This window comes from Hyperolius riggenbachi, chromosome 1, assembly GCF_040937935.1.
Source record: "Hyperolius riggenbachi isolate aHypRig1 chromosome 1, aHypRig1.pri, whole genome shotgun sequence".
NCBI classification, from domain to species: Eukaryota; Metazoa; Chordata; class Amphibia; order Anura; family Hyperoliidae; genus Hyperolius; species Hyperolius riggenbachi.
In genome coordinates this window covers 235652655-235671262 of record NC_090646.1, presented here as the reverse complement: position 1 = coordinate 235671262, position 18608 = coordinate 235652655, and the positions used below count along the sequence as shown (strand labels likewise).

Genomic DNA, 18608 nt, shown 5'->3' with positions numbered 1-18608 from the left:
CTGTAGGTTTTATTTTATTTGCAGCCTAAGAGCACTGCCCATCGCTTGCCGTCTTTTGAGCAAATGTGTACTTTATGGCTAGCAGCACCAGGTTAGAATTTGGTTTTTAACAGTTAGATTAGTGATTAAATTATGCTTCACTGTTAGACGAGTGGTTAGATCTCTGTCATGGGGGCACGTCATTGTCAAGGAGGAGTCTAGTAGGGAATCATTGGTGTACAATTTATGCTGAAGCCAACGCTCTCCTTTGACTGTACCTGTTTTGAATGCAAGGTGTGCAATCTGCCTGTTATTTGAGCTCTGCACATTTCTGCAGTTAGTCAATCAGGTGCAACATCTATTTGGAAGCGCTATTAGGTTATGGAAGGCACTCCATCAAACATGGGTCGGGTGCTTGACACTAAGACATAGGCATGTCCCAAGCGAAACCGTGGTCAAGTGTATCAGCACACCGTTTTGAATAATTCATGCTCCTTTTATTGACCCAGGTGTTCCCACAAGGAATTTAAGCAGACAATTGTTTTGGGGGCCACGCAGGGTCCCCCTTCTTCAAGGCGTGGGGTTATCAAAGTGCTTTTATAAGTGCGATCGCTTTCAGAATCGCTTAAAGAGGAACTGTAACATGAAAAGATCCCCTGGGGGGTACTCACCTCGGGTGGGGGAAGCCTCCGGATCCTAATGAGGCTTCCCACGCCGTCCTCCATCCGTCAGGGGTCTCGCTGCAGCCCTCCGTGGAGTCCGGGCAGTGGTGACGTCAATATTTACCTTCCTGGCTCCTGCGCAGGCACTCTGACGGCTGTCGGCTCCGAACTACACGGAAATACCCGATCGCCGTCGGGTCTGCTCTACTGCGCAGGCGCAAGTTTCCTGCGCAGTAGAGCGGACCCGAATGAGATCGGGTATTTCCGTGTAGTTCGGAACGGAAAGCCGCCACAGCGCCCCCGCTGGAGCCAGCAAAGGTAAATATTGAACTGACAGTCGGCACAGTCGCCGGCTGTTCGGAGGGCTGCGGTGAGACCCCCGTGGGACAGAGGACGGCGTGGGAAGCCTCATTAGGATCCGGAGGCTTCCCCCACCCGAGGCGAGTACCCCCCAGGGGATCTTTTTAATGTTACAGAGTCTCTTTAATAAATAACTCAGATTGGGATAGTGCTGGCAATTTAGAATGTGAACTAGGCCATAGACTGGATATGTATTTCTGACCAGTGACAAACGTCTCCCCTCGCCTTTTCCTCTCTCCAATTTTTGGATGTATTTCATATTATCTAAAACTAGATACTCCTACCTCTGTTTGCATCCCCTTGGGCTCAAGGGGCTTTTCTAAGTGCTTTTCTGTAGCGTTTTTTTCAGGGCTGTGGAGTCGGAGTTGGAGTCGAGGCGTTGGGGCAATTTTGGGCACCCGGAGTTGGAGTCGAAGTCGTGGTTTCATAAACTGAGGAGTCGGATGATTTTTGTACAAAATTCACAGCCCTGTTAAGTATTAGACTAAGGAGTCGGAGTCGGGGCCATTTTGGGTGCCCGGAGTTGGAGTCGTGGTTTCATAAGCTGAGGAGTCGGAGTTGGAGTCGGAAGTTTTTTGTACGGACTCCACAGCCCTGCGTTTTTTTTTTTTCACTTCCTGAAGTCAGGAAGTGAGCCATTTGCCTGGGAAATGAATAAATACAATGTACTTCATTAAAAGGGCTCGGGGAATCGCTTTTCAAAGCGCTTAGTGATTTCCCTATCCTTTCTATTGAATCGCAAATATTTAGAAAATGGTGCAGGAGCCGCATTTGCAATTGAATAGAAAGCTCATCACTCATGTGAGAACTCTCACATAAGCGAACATTACACAAGCGCTTTTAAGGCGATTTTTAAAATCGCTAGCGCTTAACCACTTAAGGACAAGCAGGCGTATTAAAACGTCCTGCTGGAGCCTTTTAACGGCTCCAGGGCGTTTTTATAAGAGTTAAACAGCGCTGTGACTCTTACCCGGAGATCAGTAAAACAAAAAACACAACATAGAAAAAATACACCTTTATTTCCAAATAATATATTGTCACCATACTTTGTACTAGGGACATAATTCAAATCTTGTGATAACCAGAACAAATAGGCAGATAAAATGTGTGGGTTTTATGTACAGTAATGTTTATATAACTATAGGAGATGAAATTGGAGAAAGAGTATTTATTCATTTTTTTTACCTTGTTTTTCCCTTTAAAATGCATAGAAAATAAATTATTGAAAACAAATATCAACCCCAAAAAAGCCTAATTGGTGATGAAAAAAAAACAAGATATAGATCATTTAATTGTGATTAGTAATGATTAAGCTATTGGCAAATGAAAGGGATGAGCACTGAAAGGTGAAAATCGCTCTTTTCTGTTAGGGTAAAAACGCCTTTGGGGTGAAGTGATGAAAGAAAAAGTCCCTAATGTGAACAAGCCCTAACTGCCTGTTTGTGCTAATTGAATAATCATTTCAACTGAGAGAAACTTGGGATTTCTGAGGTACCCCAATTTGATAGCATTAAATCTCAAATGTCCTTTTAAAACATTTCAAGCTTGCTTAAACAATATATCGGGGGAAATGTATTAAAAACAAAATAAATAAGATTTACTCACATGGGGCTTCCTCCAGCCCCTGGAAGCCTATGTGTCACTTGCCGCAGCTCCGCTCTCAGGCAGTCTCCCAGGGTCCCCTCCATAGCAGCATAAACGCATCGCTCACAGCCCCATTGCTGGGACCGGTCTGCGCTTGCTCAGAACGCTCCCAGTGACAAGAGCACGCACTCAGGCAGAGGCCACCGACCTGTCCGAATTGGCGGCTGGCCGGCTGCTACGGAGGGGACCCCGAGAGACTGCCCGAGAGTGTAGGTGCGGCGAAGCACACATAGGCTTCCATTGGCTGGAGGAAACCCTAGGTAAGTAAATCAGATCTTTTACATTTCCTAGATGTATCCTATAAGCAGTTAAGTTAGTATGCGCCATGGATTAACATACAAAGCGTACCTGATATCAGGAGGAAGTGAAAACTCCTTGCTGTATATCCATGAATCATGTCCAATCCATTTATACACAATGTCATTAAACCTGAAATAAGCATCCTTCCAAATGTAAAATAATAGGGTTAAATAAGAATAAATTCACATCAATCTAAATTACTACTTTATAATTATAAAAATGTCCCTTATGTAAACATACAAAGCAACTCAGTCACAAATTTGTTTTATATAAAACAATCATAAGATGGAAGACTTTTATGAAAAGTTAATGGCTGAAATTGTTGGCATTCCAGAAATGTTTCCAGAAAATTAAGTATTTCACACAGAAAAGTATTGCAGTAACATGTTTTGCTATACACGTTTATTTATTGTATTTATAAAGCGTCAACATAATATTACGCAGCGCTGGACGATAGTTTAGGTTACAGACAATATTTAGGGGTTACATACAGCAATACGACAATACAGGAATAAAAGAAAACCAGATCACACAGCACAGTAGGAGTACATGGATGCTTAGCCAGTCACTGGCTGGGAGCATGGAGATTAGGCAAGTCGAGTTCACTCAAGAGTTTATTCAGATCCATAGGATGGGTGTACGGTAACGGATGTGCATTAACAGGTAGGAGACACAAGGAGGAGGACCTTGCCGAAGGCTTACAATCTAGAGGGAGAGGTGGGGACACGAAAGGGGACCAGAGTTCAGCTGCGGGTTTAGAGCACCAGTGAATGGGGGGGGGGGGGGGGGAATAGGCCAGAGTGAAAAGGTGAGTTTTGAGGGCCTTCTTGAAGAGGTTGTAGGATTCTGAAACACTAATGGGGGTAGGTAGGGAGTTCCATAGTGTTGGAGCAGCTCTTGAGAAGTCCTGGAGGCATGCATGGAACTGGGTGATGCGGGGGGGGGGGGGGGGCAGTCAGGCGAAGTTTATTGGAGGAGTGGAGTGAGCGGGCTAGGTACCTCTGAGTAAGATCATAAATGTAGGGTGGGCAGGTTTTGTGGACAGATTTGTAGGCCAGACAGTATCTTGAATCCGATTCTGGACTGGATAAGAAGCCAGTGGAGGAGTTCACAGGGAAGCCGCCGTGCTGGAGCGATGGGAGGAGTGGATAATTCTGGCTGCCGCATTCATGACTGACTGCAGCGGGGCAATTCGGGTCATAGGGAAACCAGACAAAAAGGCATTGCAGTAGTCAAGGCAGGAAATTATGAGGGCATGGAGGAGGAGTCATGTAGGCTCGCTACATAATTAAAAAAAATTTTTTTAAAAAATAGTGCTGCGCTGCCCCCTGGCGGTTTCTAATAGACCGCCAGAAGGGTTAATCCCTTTGTGGGTACTGGAACGAAACAAAAAGGTAGGGAAAAAAGCAAATTGGACAGAATGTCATACAAAACTCCAAAAAGGGGCTGGACAAAATTATTGGCACCTTTAACTTAAAAAGGACAACTGTAGGGAGAGGTATAGAGAGGCTGCCATATTTATTCCCCCTTAAGCAATACCAGTTGCCTGGCAGACCTGCTGAGCTATTTGGATGCACTAGTGTCTGAATAACACCAGAAACAAGCATGCAGCTAGTCTAGTCAGTTCCGACAATGTCACACCTGATCTGTTGCTTGCTTTTTCAGGGTCTATGGCTAAAAGTATTAGAGACAGGATCTAGAGGACAGCCAGGCAACTGGTATTGCATAAGAGGAGAAAAAAAAAAACACGTCAGCCTTCCTACAGTCGTTCTTTAATATTTGGTTGCACAACCTTTAGAAAAAAAATGCAGTGGGATGCAAAAGTTTGTGCAACCTTTGTTAATAGTTATGATTTTCCTGTATAAATCGTTGGTTGTTAGAATAAAAAAGTCAGTTAATCATATAGGATACACACAGTGATATTTGAGAAGTGAAATAAAAGTTTTTTGGATTTACAGAAAGTGTGTAATAATGGTTTAAAAAAAAATTAGGAAGGTGCATACATTTGGGCACTACAAAAAAGAAATGAAATCAATATTTGAGTAGATCCTCCTTTTGCAGAAATTACAGCCTCTAAACCAAGGGTAGGGAACCTATGGCTCGGGAGCCAGATGTGGCTCTTTTGATGGCTACATCTGGCTCACAGACAAATCAGTAGGGATGATTCACTAAGCTACACTGCTGAAGCAGCACAGCTTAGTGTGGCAGAGCAAGTAACATTTTCAGAGTAGGCGTGCCCCTGCTGTAGCCAACACTACTAACTCGCGCTACCCCAAAACGAACGGCAGCTCCACTTGTCCCACTCTGGACCCTGTCAGGCCAGGTGACTTTGTAGGACGAGGTCCCCGCACTTTGATTGGCCCAATAGGCTGCCTGTCACTTGCCAGGCAGCCTATTGGGCCAAAGATCTCGTCCTACAAAGAGACTCAACTCCCAAGTCAGCCAGCTAATTGTACAAGCTGTTAGTCGGTATTTCTCTTGTCTGGCTTTCGGGGGAAATTGCTGATGTTGCTGAAACCCAAGAGAAGCTGAAGACGTGTCTGACACTTCCGCTGCCCGGCGGATCAACTGTGTACACATCACCATGGCAACAGGGATTTGAGCCCTCTGCTGCGCATGCGCACTGTCCCAGTTTGAAACATATTGTATGGCTCTCAGGGAAATACATGTTAAAATATGTGGCGTTTGTGGCTCTCTCAGACAAAAAGGTTCCTGACCCCTGCTCTAAACGCTTCCTGTAGGTTCCAATCAGAGTCTGGATTCTGGTTGAAGGTATTTTGGACCATTCCTCTTTACAAAACATCTCTAGTTCATTCAGGTTTGATGGCTTCCGAGCATGGACAGCTGTCTTTAACTCACACCACAGATTTTCAATTATATTCAGGTCTGGGGACTGAGACGGCCATTCCAGAACGTTGTACTTGTTCCTTTGCATGAATGCCTCAGTGGATTTTGAGCAGTGTTTAGGGTCGATGTCTTGTTGAAAGATCTAGCCCCGGCACAGCTTCAGCTTTGTCACTGATTCCTGGACATTGGTCTCCAGAATATGCCGATACTGAGTGGAATCCATGCGTCCCTCAACTTTGACAGGATTTCCAGTCCCTGTACTGGCCACACAGCATAATGGGACCACCACCATATTTTACCCTAGGCAGCAGGTGTTCTTTTTCCTCCATGCATAACGGCCCTTGTTATGCCCAAATAACTTAATTTTAGTTTCATCAGTCCACAAAACCTTAATCCAAAATTAAGCTAGATTGTCCAAATGTTCTTTAGCATACCTAAAGTGGCTCTGTTTGTGCTGTGGGCGGAGAAAAGGCTTCCTCTGCATCACTCTCGCATACAGCATCTCGTTGTGTAAAGTGCGGCCAATGGTTGAACGATGCACAGTGACTCCATCTGCAGCAAGATGATGTTGTAGGTCTTTGGTGCTGGTCTGTGGGTTAACTGACAGTTCTTACCATTTGTCACTTCGGTTTATCCGAGATTCTTCTTGGTCTGTCCCTTAGAGCCTTAACTTGAACTGAACCTGTGGTCTACCATTTCCTCAATATGTTCCTAACTGTGGAAACAGACAGCTGAAATCTCTGAGACAGCTTTCTGTATCCTTCACCTAAATCATGATGGTGAACAATCTTAACTTCAGGTCATTTGAGAGTTGTTTTGAGACCCCCATGTTGCTACTCTTCAGAGAAAATTTAAAAGAGGAGGGAAACTTACAATTGAACCCCTTAAATACTCTAATAATTGGATTAACCTGTGTAAGTAGGTCATGGGTCACTGAGCTTACCAAGCCAATTTGAGATCCAATTTGTTCTAAAGGTTTTAGAATCAAAATGCCCAAATTTATGCACCTGCCCAATTTTGTTTAAACAATTATTGAACACTTTCTGTAAATCCAATAAACTTTATTTCACTTCTCAAATATCACTGTGTGTGTCTCCTATATAATATATTTAACTGACATTTTTTATCCTAACAACCAATTATTTATACAGGAAAATCATGCCGATTAACAAGGTTGCCCAAAGTTTCGCATCCCACTGTAACTGAAATTAGTCGCTTTCTATAGCTATCAATAAGCATCTTACACCTCTCATTCGGAATTTTGGACCACTCATACTTTGCAAACTGCTCCAAGGGCACCTTTTCCCAACAGCAATTTTATGATCTTTCTACAGGTGTTCAATGGGATTTAGATCTGAAATCATTGCTGGCCATTTCAGAACTCTCCAGCGCTTTGTTGCCATCCATTTCTGGGTGCTTTTTGACATATGTGTGTGTGTAAATAAATGCGCTCACCAAAACAGCTATTAAAAAATAAAAAATCTTATCAATATGAAGACAGCGCTCCTCTTCTTTAAAACACAACCTGCAAAGTCAAAAAGACCTAAACATAGTGCATCACTGCTACAGATACAGGAATAAGTAACACCCCAGTGAAAAAACGGTGCTCCACTCGTGTACCACACACTGTGCGATTTATCCACACGGTCCCTTTAAGATATCAGGCTCACCAGATGTAATCCACCTCAGTTTTCAGGTGGGTCTCTCATATAAATCAATCAGCCAACGATCTAGCAGCATTGAAATTCCAACGGTTTTAATCCAAAGTTGCACTAAAAAAAAAAATCACAATAAAAACAGACAGTGTAAAACCATTACAAAACTGCCATTGCCCTGCGCTGGGTTACACTCACGTAGCACAGATGAATTAAGCGCATGTCAGGCTTACTGTCAGCCTAGCGGTGCCACCTCCACTGTGGTATCGGCGTCCTGTCTCCGCTGCCGCGCTCCCGCGCTCCCGCTTGTACACCGCTGTTCGGCCGGCTCACGTACTCCAGTCAGCTCCTAGTGACGTCAGGCGCTCCAGACTCCGCCTTACGCGTTTCGTCCGTCAAGGACTCATCAGAGGCTGACGCCACTGGTGCGTCCTACGTCCTTCATACTCTTATCCGCGTACGTTGAATACAATGCGACCCGTAGGTCGCGTGAGTCCCATGTGACTAAGTCACATGATCGTATTACCATCTGTTGGAACGCAACGGCCATCCCGACACCTCCTTACTTGCTCACGATAGGCCATTAGTCCTTAGCCAGCCATATCCCTATTACATGCGCCATCTACTGGACATTTATATTACTGCTCTTAATCACATAAAATTTATGCTCACAATTAAAATTCACATTTTAAAAACATGTCAATAATACTCAGTGCTGCTATCTTCATCTTTATATGGCTGGCCACTGACCAATATGCCATCAATTTCAAAAAAATATATACATATATGGAGGCGACTCCTGGCCATTCAGTCTATTACCTTTCACCCTATTAAACTATCACCATAATTCCTACCAGACAAAAAATCCCCATTAATCCCACTACACATCTAATTCTTTAGCTAAGCGCTTTAAATCCATTGAATATAGCTCTAAGGCCAAAATTTCATATAGCCTTTATTAAAAAAACCAATAACAATCTTATATGTGTCCATACAGCCCTCGTTTACATGTGTGCCATATAAATGGCCACCTACGGGGGATAAGCCTGTAGCCAAATGGGTGTCATTACCTTGTGCCCTTAGGGATCTCCTATCCCCTATGTGTCCCTCTTATACTAAACCCCAAAGTGTCCCCCACATTATATGTGCAATAGGGCAACAGGATTCTCGACACCTTGTAAACCCCTATCATGTCCCATTAGTGTCACAATTACGTGGTACCTATCCACTATCCTTGGGCTGTTCCTATTAATCTCGATTCCCCAATTATTAAAGTGCATAGCCTCCCTATCAATTTATCATCAGCCCCTGTCTATTCTCACAGATCATTCGTAATAAAACAATTTAGATCGAATTCCACATCCAGACCCCTAGGTATCAGGGTTTTCAAGTTGTAGATCCACCGCCCCTCCGCTTGGGAAAGGTCCCTGACCAGACTAGACCCTCTCCATCTTTTAACATGGGCCTCTATGCCCATAAATTTCATCCCTGAGGGGTCACTATTATGAAATAATCGAAAGTGGTTTGACACGCTGTGTGTGGCCAGCCCTCTTCTAATATTAGCTACATGTTCACCAATTCTTTTGTGTAATTTTCTTGTGGTACGACCCACATATTCCATATCACAGGGGCATTTTAATAAATAGGTCACCCCTTTTGAATTACACGTGATACACTGTCTTATTGCAATCATCTGCCCTGTATTGTTTGATGTAAATAAAATTCCCCTCTGGGGCAGTGCTTCTCTGCATCCTCTGCAGTTTCAACATGGAAAAAAAATCCTTTCTGTCCAAACATATCCCCAGTTCTTATTTGGGGGGGGTTTACACAGCTTGGTACCAGTTTTGATTTTAGATTAGGGGCTTTTTTTATACACAAAACCTGGAGTTTCAGGCACCGCCTTCTTCAAAACGCCATCCAACCGCAAAATATTCCAGTGCTTCTTAATTATATGTTCTACGTCTCTATACTGACCATTATAATTCAACAATATATCAAATTCCCTGCTTTTTTGCCGTTGTGTATTCTTTGCTTTATTTTTCATAAGCTCAGCTCTATCCATGGCTGCCACTTTTTCCACTTGTATGTTTAGGATATCTTCCTTATATCCCTTTTCTATAAATCTTTGTACTAGAATATTACTCTGTGTTCTAAAGGTCTCAACCTCAACAATTTCGCCTAATCCGCATTAGTTGTCCCTTGGGTATATTTTCAAGCCATCTTTTATGATGGCAGCTTTCTACTGGAACGTAGCCATTCTTGTCCGTGGGTTTGAAAAAAAGTCTCTGTATTTAATAAGTTGTCTTTTTTCTTTATGACCAAGTCTAAGAACTCCACCTGGTCATAAGACTTGTTAAATGAGATTTTTATAGGGCTCCCATGATTATTAGCCCTGTTGAAAAATGCCCCTAAGGACTCTTCTGGGCCTCTCCATAAAATGAACCTGTTCCAGGAGACTATATATTCTGCCCCCTCCGTCAATAGAAGTTTTTGTCCCCATTTGGCCATATAAATATTTGCCACTGAGGGTGCAAATTTTGCCCCCATGGCACATCCTGTTTGTTGGACATAGAATTCATTCTCGTACCAAAAATAATTGTGTTCTAATGCATATTTTAATAACTCCATAATAAAATCTATTTGCTTTGTCTTTAAATTCCCCAGTTGTTTGAGCGCTTCTTCCACTGTCTGCATACCCTCCTGGTGCGGGATAACTGTGTATAAGAACTTGACATCCCCAGTTATCAAGATATCCCCTTTTTTCCATTCCCACATCTCTAATTTTTTGAAGCAGATGTTTGGTTTCCTTTAGCAGGTGTGGTAATTGGCCCACAATGTTCTGGAGGAATATGTCAATATATTCACCCCACTCTTTGGCCTTGATTCATAAAAGTGCTGTCGGGAAGGTAACGTCGAGCGGGGAAACACCGCTGTCGGTATTTCCGCCTTCAGGGTGGTAATTCATAAAAATTTTGCTAGTTGTGACAGGCGTGCGGAGATATTCCGCTGTAGGCAGGCGTTAGGCTGTCGGGAGACATGCGGAAACAGGAGAAGCAGGCGGAATCCCTCCGTGCGGTGTTCTCTCTGCAGCTGCTTGGGAGGTCTGTCCCATTCACTGCAATGTATTCCGCACGCTTCTCGCCACATCAGAGGTAGCGGTAATACCCGTCCGCATACCGCTACCTCTAATCTTTATGAATTGACATTTGTTACTTTTGCTATGATAATCACCGCGCAAGGCGGTGATTGATCACTCTGCTCGCGAATGTCGGCTTTTCATGCGGAAAAAGCCTTTATGAATACAGATTTTGCTGTGTGGTCGGTAAAGTGAGCAGTTTTCAGCATTTCCGAATGCGGGAATGCTTTATGAATCGAGGCCTTTGCGTGAGTGAACCCACCCCACTTACAATGGGTCTACCCGGAGCTTTTTCAATATTTTTATGGATCTTCGGATTGCAATACGGTGGGTTGGTGGGTAATAAATACAGGAGTTCATTTGTGGAGATAAGTCTCCTCTCCCCGTATTAGCACATTCTTTAAACTTGTTTCATATTCACGTGTGGGGTCCTTCTTTAATTTTTTATAGGTTTGTTGATCCCCAAACAATCTGACCATCTCATTTTTATACTGCAGCGAGTTCATTATAACCAGAGCCCCCCCCCCCGCCCCCCCCCCCCCACCCTTTGTCTGCTGGCTTCAGAACTAAATCTTTATTCTCTACTATTTCAAGAATCTGTTGATTAATCTGTCTGGTTTCTTAATTTCCAATCTCTCCAAACCTTGGAGCACAGCCCTTTTAAACGTATCAATGGTACTTTCTTTAGAGGTATCTTGTGGATTAAACAAAGATCTGTTTTTTAGATTTGTATGCACATACTCGAGGGATAGGATTGGCTCTGTTGGTGGGGCCTTCGCACCTCAGGAAATATTTTTTCTGTGTTAACTTCCTTACATATTTATTAATGTCTACATACACCCCAAATTTATTCAACCTGCTTGGGGAGTCCTTTGTCCAGAAGTTTCAACTGTGGTTTTGTTAATTGAGCACCACTAATGTTGAATATGCCCCTGTCTTTATTTCCTTCTTCTTTGTTGCTCTCTCCTTCCACCCCTTGTCCCTCTCCTGTTCTTTTTTCGCCCCCTCTCATCCTTCTTGCTGATACGTGTATGGGTGTCCCCATCTGGTTCTCTGGTTTACCCCTATAAAAAGGCTCATCATACGCGTTTAATTGCTCATATCTATTTGATATAGGAATACGATCATACTTATGCTCATATTGTCTATTCCCCTGAAGGAAGGTGTCTTCCCCTTTCCTCTGTCTTAGATTGTAAAACTTTTCCCCAAATCTTGCCTGGTTGTGGGGATATTTAGGTGGAATCAGTTTTTTTTGGGACTCAACCTCTTCCTCCTGGAGGATAGTTCCTCCCTCCCTCCGGGTTTATCTGTCTCCCCCGATTATCCTGGATATCTACTTTTTGGGTGCCAGACACATGAGTAGTCCCCGTGTTTTCTATAGGGGTAACCACTTCTTGTTTTCTCTGTGCATTAATGTTAGTTCCATTTTGCCATTTGTAGGCCTTCTTTTGCTTATATCCCCCCCCCCCCCCCCCCCAATCATTGAGGAATCTTCTCTGTCTAACTTCTATGATTTCTTGCTCATTCTTGGTTAATTTACCTGTGAGCTCCTCCATATGTTTCTTATAGGCTTCTTTTTCTTTGAATGGTTCCATAGCTAGTTTTAATTGATCAATGTCTCCTCCTAATCTCTCCAATCTAGCTTGTTTTCTTTTCGCAAGAATCTTAAGTAGGTTCACCCCCACTTTGGTTCAGGAATTCACCCATTTCCTTATCATTTGATTCATTATTTTCTCCATCATTGATTAGGAGATCCCACCTATATCTTTTGGGAACTATATCTTCCTCTATATATCGATTCAGGCTGGCATGCTCCCACCATGCCACCTGTTCTTTCAACATAAGATTATGTAAACTTTTAATATTCCTTTCCAATGTCTCTATTCTAGCTTTAACCAGTTCGGCCTATCTGGACGAGCTTTCTCGTCCAGATAGGCACTGCTGCTCCCGCCGCATGGTGCGCACGATCGGGCGCGCTCCCCGTGCGCGCACCCGCCGCTAGCCCTCCGATCAGTGAATGGGAATATAATTCCCTTTTACCGATCTAACTTCCCTGCAGAAATACCGACGCTTTCTCTCCAGAGAGCGCAGTATTTCTGCCCCCAGGAAACTTCTCCTCTGCATTTTAGTTCCTGGATGCGAGATCGTTCGCATCCAGTACTTCTCACTGTGGCCAAATAGTAAACTGCACCCACATACATTTTTAAACAAACAATTATAATTACTTTACATTTAAAATTAGCAGTTTCCCTCCCACACCAAAAATTACCCACATACATTTTTTATAAAAAAAAAAAAAATTATAAAAAAAATACAATAAAAAAAACAAAACAAAAACAAAAATAGTTACCCAAGGGTCTGAAATTTTTAAATATGCATGTCAAGAGAGTATGTTATTATATTATTTAAACCCCACTTTGGTTCAGGAATTCCCCCATTTCCTTATCATTTGATTCATTATTTTCTCCATCATTGGGGGGCACCTCAAAACCCCCTCCACCGCAGGATTCCCCCTCTCCCTCTCCTCCCTCCCTTCCCCGGAGATCGGAGGCTGCACAGGAACGGATCTGTCCTGTGCAGCCTCTAACAGGCTCCTGCCTGTCATGTGACAGTGATCCCCGGCCGCTGATTGGCCGGGGATCGCTGATCTAGTACAACGCTGCTACTGTTTGCAGCGTTGTACAAATGTAAACAAAGCGGATTATTTCCGCTTGTGTTTACATTTAGCCTGCGAGCCGCGATCGGCGACCCGCAGGCTATTCACGGAGCCCCCTGCCGTGAGTTGACAGGAAGCTCGCGCGAGCGGCTGTTTCCTGATTAATTAGCCTGCAGCCAGCAAAGCATATCTGCGTCGCTGGTCCTGCAGCTGCCACTTTGCCGACGCGCGTTATGAGTGCGCGGTCGGCAAGTGGTTAAGATAACAGGCTCACCAGATGTAATCCACCTCAATTTTCAGGTGGGTCTCTCATATAAATCAATCAGCCAACGATCTAGCAGAATTGAAATTCCAACGGTTTTAATCCAAAGTTGCACTTTAAAAAAATCACAATAAAAACAGACAGTGTAAAACCATTACAAAACTGCCATTGTCCTGCGCTGTGTTACACTCACGTAGCTCAGATGAATTAAGCGCATGTCAGGCTTACTGTCAGCCTAGCGGTGCCACCTCCACTGCAGTGTCCAATATGGATGCTTTTGCATTGAGAAATGGGTCAGCTATAAACATAGCAGGGATTCTCTCCAAAGAACCTGTTAAAGCTAGAATAGAGACATTGTAAGGGAATATTAAAAGTTTACATAATCTTATGTTGAAAGAACAGGTGGCATGGTGGGAGCATGCCAGCCTGAATCGAAATATAGAGGAAGATATAGTTCCCAAAAGATATAGGTGGGATCTCCTAATCAATGATGGAGAAAATAATGAATCAAATGATAAGGAAATGGGGGAATTCCTGAACCAAAGTGGGGTGAACCTACTTAAGATTCTTGCGAAAAGAAAACAAGCTAGATTGGAGAGATTAGGAGGAGACATTGATCAATTAAAACTAGCTATGGAACCATTCAAAGAAAAAGAAGCCTATAAGAAACATATGGAGGAGCTCACAGGTAAATTAACCAAGAATGAGCAAGAAATCATAGAAGTTAGACAGAGAAGATTCCAGATTCCACAATGATTGGGGGGGGGGGGGGGGGGGATATAAGCAAAAGAAGGCCTACAAATGGCAAAATGGAACTAACATTAATGCACAGAGTAAACAAGAAGTGGTTACCCCTATAGAAAACACGGGGACTACTAATGTGTCTGGCACCCAAAAAGTAGATATCCAGGATAATCGGGGGAGACAGATAAACCCAGAGGGAGGGAGGGAGGGAGGAACTATCCTCTAGGAGGAAGAGGTTGAGTCCCAAAAAAACTGATTCCACCTAAATATCCCCACAACCGGGCAAGATTTGGGGAAAAGTTTTACAATCTAAGACAGAGGAAAGGGGAAGACACCTTCCTTCAGGGGAATAGACAATGAGCATAAGTATGATGGTATTCCTATATCAAATAGATATGAGCAATTAAACACGTATGATGAGCCTTTTTATAGGGGTAAAGCAGAGAACCAGATGGGGACACCCATACACGTATCAGCAAGAAGGATGAGAGGGGGCGAATAAAGAACAGGAGAGGGACAAGGGGTGGAAGGAGAGAGCAACAAAATAAGAAGGAAATAAAGACAGGGGGCATATTCAACATTAGTGGTGCTCAATTAACAAAACCACAGTTGAAACTTCTGGACAAAGGACTCCCAAGCAGGTTGAATAAATTTGGGGTGTATGTAGACATAAATATGTAAGGAAGTTAACACAGAAAAAATATTTCCTGAGGTGCGAAGGCCCCACCAACAGAGCCAATCCTATCCCTCAAGAGTATGTGCATACAAATCTAAAAAAAAGATCTTTGTTTAATCCACAAGATGCCTCTAAAGAAAGTACCATTGATACGTTTAAAAGGGCTGTGCTCCAAGGTTTGGAGAGATTGGAAATTAAGAAACCAGACAGATTAATCAACAGATTCTTGAAATAGTAGAGAATAAAGATTTAGTTCTGAAGCCAGCAGACAAAGAAGGGGGGGGGGGGGGGGGGGGGGGGGGGGGGTCTGGTTATAATGAACTCGCTGCAGTATAAAAATGAGATGGTCAGATTGTTTGGGGATCAACAAACCTATAAAAAATTAAAGAAGGACCCCACACGTGAATATGAAACAAGTTTAAAGAATGTGCTAATACGGGGAGAGGAGACTTATCTCCACAAATGAACTCCTGTATTTATTACCCACCAACCCACCGTATTGCAATCCGAAGATCCATAAAAATATTGAAAACCCTCCGGGTAGACCCATTGTAAGTGAGGTGGGTTCACTCACGCAAAGAGTGGGTGAATATATTGACATATTCCTCCAGAACATTGTGGGCCAATTACCACACCTGCTAAAGGAAACCAAACATCTGCTTCAAAAAATTAAGAGATGTGGGAATGGAAAAAAGGGGATATCTTGATAACTGGGGATGTCACGTCCTTATACACAGTTATCCCGCACAAGGAGGGTATGCAGACAGTGGAAGAAGCGCTCAAACAACTGGGGAATTTAAAGACAAAGCAAATAGATTTTATTATGGAGTTATTAAAATATGCATTAGAACACAATTATTTTTGGTACGAGAATGAATTCTATGTCCAACAAACAGGATGTGCCACGGGGGCAAAATTTGCACCCTCAGTGGCAAATATTTATATGGCCAAATGGGGACAAGAACTTCTATTGATGGGAGGGGGCAGAATATATAGTCTCCTGGAACAGGTTTCATTGACGACCTGTTCTTTATATGGAGAGGCCCAGAAGAGTCCTTAGGGGCAATTTTTCAACAGGGCTAATAATCATTGGAGCCCTATAAAAATCTCATTTAACAAGTCTTTATGACCAGGTGGAGTTTCTTAGACTTGGTCATAAAGAAAAAAGACAACTTATTAAATACAGAGACTTTTTTCAAACCCCACGGACAAGAATGGCTACGTTCCAGTAGAAAGCTGCCATCATAAAAGATGGCTTGAAAATATACCCAAGGGACAACTAATGCGGATTAGGCGAAATTGTTGAGGTTGAGACCTTTAGAACACAGAGTAATATTCTAGTACAAAGATTTATAGAAAAGGGGATATAAGGAAGATATCCTAAACATACAAGTGGAAAAAGTGGCAGCCATGGATAGAGCTGAGCTTATGAAAAATAAAGCAAAGAATACACAACGGCAAAAAAAGCAGGGAATTTGATATATTGTTGAATTATAATGGTCAGTATAGAGACGTAGAACATATAATTAAGAAGCACTGGAATATTTTGCGGTTGGATGGTGTTTTGAAAGAAGGCGGTGCCTGAAATTCCAGGTTTTGTGTATAAAAAAGCCCCTAATCTAAAATCAAAACTGGTACCAAGTTGTGTGAACCCGCCCCAAATAAGAACTGGGGATATGTTTTGGACAGAAAGGATTTTTTTTCCATGTTGAAAACTGCAGAGGATGCAGAGAAGCACTGCCCCAGAGGGGAATTTTCGTTTGCATCAAACAATACAGGGCAGATGATTGCAATAAGACAGTATCACGTGTAATTCAAAAAGGGGTGACCTATTTATTAAAATGCCCCTGTGATATGGAATATGTGGGTCGTACCACAAGAAAATTACACAAAAGAATTGGTGAACATGTAGCTAATATTAGAAGAGGGCTGGCCACACATAGCGTGTCAAACCACTTTCGATTATTTCATAATAGTGACCCATCAGGGATGAAATTTTATGGGCATAGAGGCCCATGTTAAAAGATGGAGAGTCTAGTCTGGTCAGGGACCTTTCCCAAGTGGAGGGGCGGTGGATCTACAACTTGAAAAACCCTGATACCTAGGGGTCCTGGATGTGGAATTCGATCTAAATTGTTTTTATTACGAATGATCTGTGAGAATAGACAGGGGCTGATGATAAATTGATAGGGAGGCTATGCACTTTAATAATTGGGGAATCGAGATTAATAGGAAACAGCCCAAGGATAGTGGATAGGTACCACGTAATTGTGACACTAATGGGACATGATAGGGGTTTACAAGGTGTCGAGAATACTGTGGCCCTATTGCACATATAATGTGGGGGACACTTTGGGGTTTTAGTATAAGAGGGACACATAGGGGATAGGAGATCCCTAAGGGCACAAGGTAATGACACCCATTTGGCTACAGGCTTCTCCCCTGTAGGTGGCCATTTTATATGGCACACATGTAACCGAGGGCTGTATGGACACATATAAGATTATGTTATTGGTTTTTTAATAAAGGCTATATGGAAATGTTGGCCTTAGAGCTATATATTTAATGGATTTAAAGCGCTTAGCTAAAGAATTAGATGTGCAGTGGGTTTAATGGCGATTTTTTGTCTGGTAGGAATTATGGTGATAGTTTAATAGGGTGAAAGGTAATAGACTGAATGGCCAGGAGTCACCTCCATATATGTATATATATTTTTTTAAATTGATGGCATATTGGTCAGTGGCCAGCCATATAAAGATGAAGATAGCAGCACTGAATATTATTGACATGTTTTTAAAATGTGAATTTTAATTGTGAGCATAAATTTTATGTGATTAAGAGCAGTAATATAAAATGTCCAGTAGATGGCGCATGTAATAGGGATATGGCTGGCTAAGGACTAATGGCCTATCGTGAGCAAGTAAGGATGCGCCGGGATGGTCCGTTTGCGTTCCAACAGATGGTAATACGATTCATGTGGACTTAGTCACATGGGACTCACGCGACCTATGGGTCGCATTGTATTCAACGTACGCGGATAAGAGTATAAAGGACGTCGGACGCTCCAGTGACGTCAGCCTCTGAGGGTGTCCCTTGACGGATGAAAACGCGCAAGCGCGGAGTCTGGAGCTCCTGACGTCACTAGGAGCTGACTGGAGTACGTGAGCCGGCCGAACAGCGTTGTACAAGCGGGAGCGCCGCAGCAGAGACGGGACGCAGATACCGCAGTGGAGGTGGCACCGCTAGGCTGACAGTAAGCCTGACATGCGCTTCATTCATCTGTGCTACGTGAGTGTAACCCAGCGCAGGGCAATGGCAGTTTTGTAATGGTTTTACACTATGTCTGTTTTTTATTGTGATTTTTTAAAGGGCAACTTTGGATTAAAACCGTTGGAATTTCAAATGCTGCTAGATCGTTGGCTGATTGATTTATATGAGAGACCCACCTGAAAAACTGAGGTGGATTACATCTGGTGAGCCTGTTATCTTAAGGCTGCTTCCACACAGGGACGTTACAGGCGCACGTTAGTGCAGCCTGTAAAGCTCCCCAACTTACAGCAATACAAAGTCAATGGGGCTGTTCACACTGCCCACGTTGCGTTTACATGTAACGCTGCACGTTCTTCAGAACGTGCAGCATACTATAGCGTTCCAGCGGCTAAAGCCGCAGTAGACTGTTTGCACATG

General features: G+C 43.1%; 1 protein-coding gene across 1 annotated transcript in view; it reads right to left on the bottom strand.

The window, feature by feature from the left end:
• The window catches only part of MANBA (mannosidase beta), a 94246-nt gene that overhangs the window by 64546 nt on the left and 11092 nt on the right, over positions 1-18608 (bottom strand). Inside the window, exon 2 of the mRNA XM_068231552.1 lies at positions 2994-3088. Coding sequence (XP_068087653.1) covers positions 2994-3088 — 95 coding nt within the window. The remainder of the gene's footprint in view (positions 1-2993; positions 3089-18608) is intronic.